The 10,590-nt window shown below is 36.5% G+C and overlaps 1 protein-coding gene across 1 annotated transcript in view; it reads left to right on the top strand.

Moving 5' to 3' along the window:
* LOC136835405 (diuretic hormone receptor-like) overlaps positions 1 to 10,590 on the top strand; it is a 285,624-nt gene that overhangs the window by 92,075 nt on the left and 182,959 nt on the right. The window contains exon 2 of the mRNA XM_067098895.1: positions 6,415 to 7,123. Within this exon, the coding sequence (XP_066954996.1) occupies positions 6,730 to 7,123 (394 nt within the window). The 5' untranslated portion in view covers positions 6,415 to 6,729. The remainder of the gene's footprint in view (positions 1 to 6,414; positions 7,124 to 10,590) is intronic.

Raw genomic sequence — 10,590 nt, 5'->3', positions numbered from 1 at the left:
TTACTTTCTTTTTCTTTCCGCTGTTTATTTTTTCATTTACTGCTTAACTTACAATGCCCGTAAACCCTCCTATTTTCAAAGAAACCTATGTTTGCATCCGACAGCTATTAATAATTTGGTTTCATCCAGTAAAGATCCCTTTAAATCAGCTAAAACAGCACAGCTTTGTTGTTCTGATCTAATTCTATCCTCGCGTCACATAGTGCATACTTTTACATACATAGACAAATATATTTTCATCTGCTTACTTATAAACTTATATCATGTATCTAATTTCCATTAATATACTACATAATATCTATGTATATATAATATATATATATATATATATATATATATATATATATATATATATACATTGAGCATTTTTCCTTAACCGATGGTGGCTCACACAGCAAGAAAAATATTTCTGCCACATTCTTACTTAAACTGCTTAACCGCAGATGAAGCTAGTGTACACGAACCTTCCAGTAAAATAAGTCTCATAAGGTGAGACGTTGAACACATCACATTAACTGTCCCTATAATCTCCTTGGATTCACTCTCGCTTTCAGGATGGCCCTCCATGCCAATACCTCTTTCAAACTCATCCATTATTCTTTCTTTCCACGCTAATACATTATGTGGCCTATGGTAACCTTTAGACCACTTCCTTTACGAGTCTCCTACATTTCTCATCTTTCACTAATTTTTAAGCTCCATCCACTAAACAAGCAATTGATTTCTAAGCACTAAGCTTCCAAAATTCCATTCAATAAAGAGTGCTGGTCAAAGTTGCGTTTATGCACTTCCACCTTCGTTTCCTTAGACATTCAAGCTTCTTTCCAGTTTTTATGCATCTTGATATCTCCCTTGCTTTACCATTTTTAAGACTCACCTCTCCATCCTTCCAAAGTAGGAGAGTGTTAATCAGCTCAGTGGTCTGGTAAAACTAAGGTATTCTTATTTTTTTTTCTCGTCTCATACTATCATGCTAAACATTTACTCCCAAATACTTAAATCTACTGTTTCCATTCTTCCACCATCCATAATGGCATGCACTACTCCGTTTTCCTACTTTCATTTATCCTAATAACTCACCTCTTGCTCCATTTTCTTTCATATTTCTTCTCTTGCAAAACACTTCCAAACTCTTCAGTTTTCTTCACTATCGCCAATCAGCATTGCATAATTTGCAAACAACAGCCAATCCACAAGCCCATTCACGCTCATTTTCCTTGCACATACTTTTTTGCCTACATCTGTTGCCCTTTTGACTTTTCACATCACTTCACCCTTACAGACATTGAAGACACACAATTATTGTACAGGAATTTCTACATCACACCAATCATTCTCCCGCCTACAAATTCTAACACATCCTTCACTTTCATGATAAAACCTTTCATTTGCTTTCAGCAATTAAATCTTCATCAAACACCCTCAACATTCTACACACCGCCTATGTAAATTTTATCATTACCACTATCAAAGTCCACGTATGCTAAATAGCTCTTACTTTAAAAATTCCAATGTAACTGTTCAGTAAACCTATAATTTTCTCCCCCAACCCCCACCATAACATCCTTTGTCTCTATTTTCCAATACAAATTACAGGTATACTAAATAATGTTATGCCCCTGTAATTCTTAAGTGTCCTCTATCACCATTATCCTAAAACAATGAAGCAACTGTTCCCCCTACCCGCTCCTCAGAGCGATTCCCTCATCCCGATATACCTTACACCCTAGTGGAACACTCTATCATACATTCACCAGCATACCACAACAATTACTTGTAATCCCATCAACTCTTGGTGAGAGTTGGTGTCTTTATAGTCTTCAACCAAACTGCCTTTCTGATGTCATCAAAAGTCACTTCCACGATCATTCTAACAATTACTTTATCTACTTCCACTTTAATATCATCCAGCTCTGAGTCTCTTCTCTCTTCTATTTCAAACAAATCCTTAAAATCTTCACTCCTTCAACCCAGGAATGCACTGTCCGCAAGAAGCATTCCTCCGTTTGCATCTTACATTTCATCCATTTGCTCTATAACCTATTTGTGCATTCATGTCCTTGCACAATAACATTTTACTCTCCCAAAAACTTTTGCTCAGCACCCAGCCTTATTTGTAATGCATACCTTCTTTTTCTCACTCACCATCCTATTCACCTCTTTATTCTTCCTCCTGAATTCTTGTTAATCTTAACATGTCCTGCAATGAATCTCACATAATCAAAGTCTCTCCAATAATTTTTTTTTATATCCTCATCCCACCATTCGCCTTTTATTTATTTTTCCCATCACCCTAAAACCATGCACGATCAATGCTTACATTCTGATTCCATACCGGAATTTTTAACTATCTTCTTAATATTTTTATATTCCTATAGCTTCCATTTCTTCATCTATCCCATTATTACGTCCATTTTTTCCTTTATGTTCTCGACATGTCTTTATCATCCAGTGCACTGATGTCTTAATGTCCTTTCCCCACCAAATTAAACTTCCTTCTTCCTGAATTTTTGCATCAAGGAAAAAATGAAATATACCTCCACCTGCTTTTCTTTTCACCATCACGTCTATTTATTTTCCCCCTATTCTTTCGTTTCTAAATATATTCATATTTTTCCTCACAAGCAATGTACTGCCAAGAATCAATGCCGTTTCTAAAAACATTTCCATAAGACTTCCCTTGCTCATTTACTTCAGAAACTCAACTCCTATCTGCTTCACTGCCATCTCTCTCTCTCTCTCTCTCTCTCTGCATTTACATGATATACATGATATATATGATATGATATATTATGATATATATATATATATATATATATATATATATATATATATATAAACATAGAAAGTCATATAAACATGAAAAATGCCACAAAGAAACTCCAATTAACAAGTAGAGATCTCCAAAATGCTGAATATTACCCTCATCCAAGCTTTGAACTTTATGAAGATGAAAATGTTCAACTTTAAGCAGAAATTATATATCATACATATACGTAGATACACACATACAATATATATATATATATATATATATATATATATATATATATATATATATAATATATATATATATATATATATATATACCAGCTGAATAATGCGGCGCTGCCGGGAAACTCGGAATGACAACCGATAAACTCTCCCTCGCTTTTTCCCCTCTTTCTCCTCTCTAACACCCCTTCTACTATCTCTCACTTTCTTCCCCTCTCACTCTCTTTCTCTCCCCAACCCTCCCTGTCTCTTCCCTCTTTCTTCTCCCTAGCACCCTTTCTACTCTCTCTCTCTTCCTCTCCCTCTCACTCTTTCTTTCTCTCACTCTCTCCCTCTCTCTTTCTCTCTCCAACCCTCCCTGTCTCTTTCCCTCTTTCTTCTCCCAAACACCTCTACTCTCTCTCTCTCTCTCTCTCTCTCTCTCTCTCTCTCTCATTCCTCCTATCGTTTTCCCTTTCTCTTCTCCCTAATAACCCCCTCTACTTTCTCTCTCTCTCTCTCACCCCTTTTGGTGCCATTTATGTCTTAACCTCCACAGTATTCTTTTCCAAATAGTAAGTCATATGTACAGTATACCGAACTTAGGTAGGAGAAATTCATAAATTTAATAAGTCTCCGGGCACAACCCTAGGCCCGTTTCACGGGCAGAACCAGCACCGCTTCAGGTAAACCCTCCTCCACCCCTGGGGCTGGTGATGTCTTACCCCTACAGTGCTGATTTCCAGATAGTAAGTCATGTATACCAAGTTTGTTTGAAATTACTCAACGCGTTTCAGAGTAATTGTACACACATATACATTTATATACATACATTTATATATATATATATATATATATATCTCACTATCATATATATGTATATATATATATATATATATATATATATATATATATATATATCATACTGCATATATATAACTTTTCCCTGTAAAGTTGAACATTTTCATCTTAATAAAGTTCAAAGCTTGGATGAGGGTAACATTCAGCATTCTGGAGACCTCCACCTGTTTACTTAAGTTGCTTAGTAACACACTCCTAGTTACTATGACTTTTTATGTTACTTATACAATCTGTCGTCACTGTTCTTTTTATTTTTCTTGATCATACTTATGAATTATTGGTCTTTTAAACTGCTTATTCAATATGACTAGGTCCGCTGTCATATTAGCATGTATACATAACAAGAACATGTATGTGCAAGCAATCGAGTTAGAATAGCAGTGTTTGTACCACATTCACCAACGACCTTCCATCTGAATGCTCCGTCGGGAGACCTGAGTAAGGTATTCTGCCAATAATCCAGCTGTCCCTCTCTTAAGGTCTATCTGTTCGAAGCCATCAAAGAGAGTGGCTGGATTATTACTGAGTGCCTAATAGCCTTTAGCACATCAAATAGAACATTAGATGATTGCCGGAGGCGAACTGATATTGTCTAGTTTGTTGTTTCCGGGTGGTTCCAATCAACGAAAATGCTGATTTTTTTATGGGGTCATATTCATTCCTTTTTTTTTTAATCACAGATCTGAACTTTAAAGTACGCCAAACTCTACAAACGCAATGAGAATATTTTTAGGAATTTAGTCGGAAATATTTCCCTCAAATAGTGACCCTAGTTTACATTATATTCTTTCTTTTACTACATTTATTAATTTTTTTTGTACATTTGGTTTTGTTTGAAATACTTTAAAACTCGGTATCATTATAAATTGCATATATTTCACCCTTGGCACACACATTAAAGCTGTGACTCAGAGATTACAACATGAAATCATCTGCTCTCTTCTCTTGTTAGGCTCTGATAAAGTTAAGTAAAATTCCCTACTAATAATGTTTACAAATATTATTTAGGAAAATAATATATCGTGGTAAAAGAACAGCAGCAATGACTCCTTAAACTGTAATTGTATCTTCTCATAATATTAACGTACACATTTTCCCAAGACCTACTTTTACTTTTCCTGGACCTCACCAAGAGGCAAGCAAATACACTCACAAAGAATGACAGAAAGAGAGATAGACTGGACAACAGACAAACTAAACATCAAATTGTAACTCGAATAACAAAACTTAAGACATCAGGGGAAATTATATTGCCTTGAGAAATATGAGCATTCTACTCACACGTAAATCCACAAACAACAACAACAAAAACAACAACGATGATATATAATAGGAACCGAACCAACATAATGACATTAAAAAACACTTCTGTCCATCAAAGAATCGAATATAGGCTGAGTTTGATGAGCTGCAGACCGATACGTCTTTTCTTCCTCTGTGGCCGTCTCCGATGGCTCTTACCCGTGGCATTTTCCCTCTCATTCCAAGTGCCCTTGTATCTCTCAATTTTATCTTTTCACCTACGGGTTGTAGTCTATGTTATCTTTTTCCGGGTCCTTTATAAAACATATTGATTGCGTCAGACTCTTGCCGTTAAAATGCTGTCGAACAACCGAGGAATTGATCTATTTTAAAAATTCAAAAATTTATTTCATTTTTGAGCCGCACGTAGTCTTTCCGGCGAAAATAATTTCGACACATCGGATTTCTTTCTTTTTTTTTTTTTAACCTTTTCCTCCTTAAAATTCCATAAGCGGTAAAATAATTTTGACGTAACTGAAAGCATTTTCCAACTGACGATACGAACATTTGCCTCTTGTCGCATAATGTCAAGAAAAATATTTCAAGACATAAATACTATGACACATACGGTGACCTCGTAACTGCTTACCCTCGAAACAGAATTTCTGAAGCACATGCTCATTGTTTTACCCAGTCGTCTCTACACAAAGGTTAAAAAAAAACTATCAACTGAAATTTTATGAAAAGGTGTTCTAAACCACGCCCAATGGAAGTACGCCACAGCCAACGAATATCATTTCCTTTAGATTGTTAAGTCTGCTTAAAATGGTCCAGAGCATTCAAGGCCTCCAACAACCACAATACCCGCTTGAAAACTCATCGCAGTGACACGAGTGGCTCATTGTGCGCCTCCTTCAATCCGGAAATGGGGAAGGTCCTTTCAGTCTGAGAAAAATTGCTCGAAGAATGGTTGGGCATATTAAGAAACCCTGAATATGTGGGAAATTTATATAGCGTTACTGTTTATCTTAAGATAATAAATAAAGTTGCTAGGCTACGAGTTCCTAACCGTAATACATACATGCATATATATATATATATATATATATACATATATATATATATATATATATATATATATATATATATACATACATATATATATATATATATATATATATATAATATATATATATATATTATACACAGTAAATATACCCACATAAACATCCTGGCAGTGGAGGCAAGTCACTGAATGAAAACTTGACGCATATGTCAGTGATCATACATTTTATCTTATATCCAATTAATTGACCACAATTTTTTCACTTCTTTCAGATATGGAGGACGATTAATTGTTCTGCAAAGATGAATGAGTCAGTGGTGAGTAACCGGCGTTTACCTGGAGCTGTGTTAGTTCCGCACTCAGTGAACAATTACCAAATGATAGACCGTCCCAACGGGTCTCCACTGATAGGCAAAACAGCAACTGACAGATACACATCCACCGGCGCTTCCTTGCAGCAAAGTAAGCATATATATAAGGGAGGTTGGTTCAAAAAAAAAAAAAAAAAAGGGGAATACTGTAGTCCATTCTTTCATGATACTTGAGTGATGTGAATAAGTGGTTCATACAGTGACCCTCGCTGCATCATGCCCTCTCTTTCGGTCCCAGCCGAAAACGATGACTACTTTGCGCAAGCGGGCTCCTCCTCTAGAGAGAGTGACATTTCCAGCGTTCCAGAGGGCGATGATGAAGCCGAGCTAGTGAATTTCGGGTCGGTGTCAGAGGCGTTTAGCGAACTTCAGGAAGAGTTCATGGGAAAATTCATGGAGCAATCTACCGTTTTCAACACCACAGACGACAATCTAAAGTTACAGCAATGTTTTTACGAGTATATCACTTCCATCCTTGAGCCCGACCATGACCCCTCGGCTTGCCCCGTCAAGTTCGACGGTGTGTCCTGCTGGCCAGAGACGTCTCCCGGTAAGATGAGGGCCATTCCCTGCTTCAGTGACTTTAATGGAGTCTCCTACGATCCTTCCGGTAAGATTTTGACATATTTCATTCATCTCATTCTTACCTGTTTCCACATGTGAATACTAATCTTCTAGAATCGTAATCCTTCAGTTGGTTTATTAAAATCTGATAGGCATTGGTTTTTTTATTATGATAGTGGAAGCAATTGATGTTAGCCTTGCGCACGATATAAGAACATTAATTTTTCGTTTCATATAAATTTCCATAACTTGACCTCTGCAGTGGCCCCTCATATTACTCCGTGGTAAACAAACCGTTGACATTATGACATTATGTACCCAATGAGAGATTTGCATGCATTTTAACCGCTTATGGAATACTTCTTATTGCGCAGGGATATAACATTTATAAAATTACCTTTTTCAAACCCACAGCGGTCTCAGTGCTCTTCTTTAAAACATTAAACCCTAGAAGGTATGTAAGACCATAATAACAGCAAATAATGGAAAAACAAACAAGAAAGCATGCACAAAGTAGTCGTTTTACTGCTATCCATGTGAGCCATCCACTGAAGCTCAGGTTTACATCACCGGGATCACATTTAGAGAACCGGGAAACCCATTGATTCCTAATAAACGAGCAGAGGGCTCGTCCATTTGGTTGATACTTTTACTAAATAAAAAATGTTTAGAACTTGAACCCACTCCCCCCAAAAAAACCAAGTTCTAATGATAGCGACATATCTACATTGATCATTTTCTTAAATCACTCTACTTAAACTTAACTTTGAATGCCTTTAAGGAGGAGTTTAACTGCTATTCCATAATCGTGTATGCATGCATAAATATATCCCTTCATAAAGGTATTTTAGCTCATGGAACCTAGTATTCATTTTAATAATGATATCTAATGAAACTAGGTCAACATTATGCACCGAACTTCAGTCATTAGCATCGTTAAAAAAAAACTATCTTCGGTATCCACATTATGTATGCAATAAGTGAATTGTTTATGTTCTGCGTAGAGTTCCAGTCCACTCCTCATTACAGTATAAGAGCAATGGTAGAGCCCTGTACTGTAAACCAGCTTGTAAACTATGATAACCGTCGTGATAAAGGATTAGAAATATCAAAGACAAAGAACAGCAGGGCTGAAATGATGTAAATACCATTGGGATGTGAAGATAAAGTACCAATTATAGGATAGGCCACGTGCATCACAATACAACAACATTTCTAAAATATTAGCAAAGATAAGAAACTTTGGGTTTGGAGTGAGAATGCGCTTTCAATCTAAAATGTTAATAATTACCGAATGGAACCGGATGAATTGCATGTCCTGCATTTTTAGACTACATGAAGATATGAATTTGAAGAAAAAAGGCATTTCTATTACTTCTTTGACTGGCGTTCCAGCACTGTACGTATACAAAAATTATGCCTCCATCCCTAACATATACGGACTATATATGGAAATTTATAATCCGCACACATGCAGCAACAAAATCATATCTATAATGATTACTCCCTTCTCTTTTAACTGTTTCTGGGAGTTTTTACATCTTCTCAAATTTAACGCTTCCATTTTACATGCAACATGCTCCAAAATATGCTAATATTCCATATATCAGCACGGAGAAAACATTTGTTATTCATAGTAAATGGAAACAAATACCTGTATTTAAATCATAGACATTCTCATTTTTGTGGTTTATTATAGCCTCATTAGGGGCTAATGCGCTAATTAATGGCTATACGCAAACAACAGGAACTCGAATCGTAATGAGCATGTATTTCCACAACAGGGAAACGTTGTTCTCCACGATATGCTTCCTTAACTCGTTCAGTAATGGATAAAACATATTGTTTAGTTAGAAAGTAACCGCTTCTTTTAATTTTTAGTACATGTACATGGATAACTTCGTCTAATATTTACTGACTATGTGACAACACTAATTTTTTATCGGGAGAGGGGATCTGCTCCCTTATACGTACACTTTTTCACTTCATAAACAAGCGCCACTACGGCAATGGTCCCTGACTTTTCAACGGTTAATGCTTTAAACATTTTTTTCCTCTCTAACTTGCGCGGGTACCCGTTACTTTCCATTCTTGGTACCGTTAAAACTTCGTGCCTGGGATTTCTCCTTGTCCTTTCTTTATTGGTGTTCACGTTACTCTTGTTCTGGATAGCGAAATACTTAGATAAAGTCAGAAGTAGTGGTAACGTTCCTCCGCCCACGGCTGAAGCTACAGAAACCAACTGCAAAGACGCTGAGAAGGCCGATTCTCTTAACCAGTTCTTTTGAAGGTGGTCTTGGTCCCCAACGATAACATCGCTCCTTCACACAAACAGAGGTCACCCATTGCTTCGTTGTACATGCTAATCAGGTAAAAGCTGCCTGGCTATCTGTTCTTAAATCTGTCACCTTAGGCTGAGCTATCCGTTCGCTTAAGTTCGAGATCTCTCTCACTTTAAGCTGTGGTATTCGCAAAAAAAAAAAAACCTTGATTCCACTCCAGAGGTTTCCGTTCGGAATCTATTCACGCCTATCTGCTTTCTGTTCAGTTTTCTGAACTGGACCAAGACTTTGCAGCTGGTGGAAACTTAGTCAAAACTACTCGACTGTGCTCTTTTGAATCACATATCTTGAATAATAAAGCGCGTTTCAAGATTTCCCTTCCAATTTCATCCGAAAACATTCTTCACATGTTCCAGAACTAATAATAGCTATAAAGTAATACGTCGACATTGAAATTACCTGAAAAAATGAACAAAAAATCAAAAGATTGAGAAGATTCTTACTAATGCATACGGAATGTTGCAAACTTTCAATTTTAAAAACTGCCATTAAAAGTTCGACTGTCCTACCCCATTAGTCTTGGAACAGAATGACACTGCACTTTCTTACTAATTCCTAAAATGTTAAGATTCCTAAGGAAATAAAGTGACAACTAATTCGAGAAAACATTTCAATCCCCATCAGGTACTTGAAAGCCATTACAGCACATTTGCAGTTTTCTTACCATCTCCTTACAGTTATGAGCTAAAAGGCGTACAATACAAAGATGTACAAAATGATTTCAACAATGGAACTTTGGCCTCGTTATTACACATTTGCAAATTTCCTAGCAAATATTACCCTGTAACCACTGACCTCGATAGAGTGAGGCAATACTCTCATCATCATTAAGGTTATCAATGATGCTCATACCGAGGTATTTACAGGATTTAACGACTTACAATTTAATGCTGTTATGGTCATCAAAATATTCCAAACTCTTGTCTACAGGGGCCTGAAATGCCTTTGTTGACGGGGCTAGTTGCAGTACAACATCTGCATAAAGGATATGGTGCAACCACCCTACCTGCTTTGTTAACACATACACACACATACATACATATATACATACATACATATTTATATATATAATATATATATAAATATATGTGTGTGTGTGAGAGAGAGAGAGAGAGAGAGAGAGAGAGAGAGAGAGAGAGAGAGAGAGAGAGAGAGAGAGAGAGAGAGACCC

This window comes from Macrobrachium rosenbergii, chromosome 55, assembly GCF_040412425.1.
Source record: "Macrobrachium rosenbergii isolate ZJJX-2024 chromosome 55, ASM4041242v1, whole genome shotgun sequence".
NCBI classification, from domain to species: domain Eukaryota; kingdom Metazoa; phylum Arthropoda; class Malacostraca; order Decapoda; family Palaemonidae; genus Macrobrachium; species Macrobrachium rosenbergii.
The sequence above is the reverse complement of the archived record's forward strand: the minus strand, read 5'-3'. Positions and strand labels throughout refer to the sequence as shown.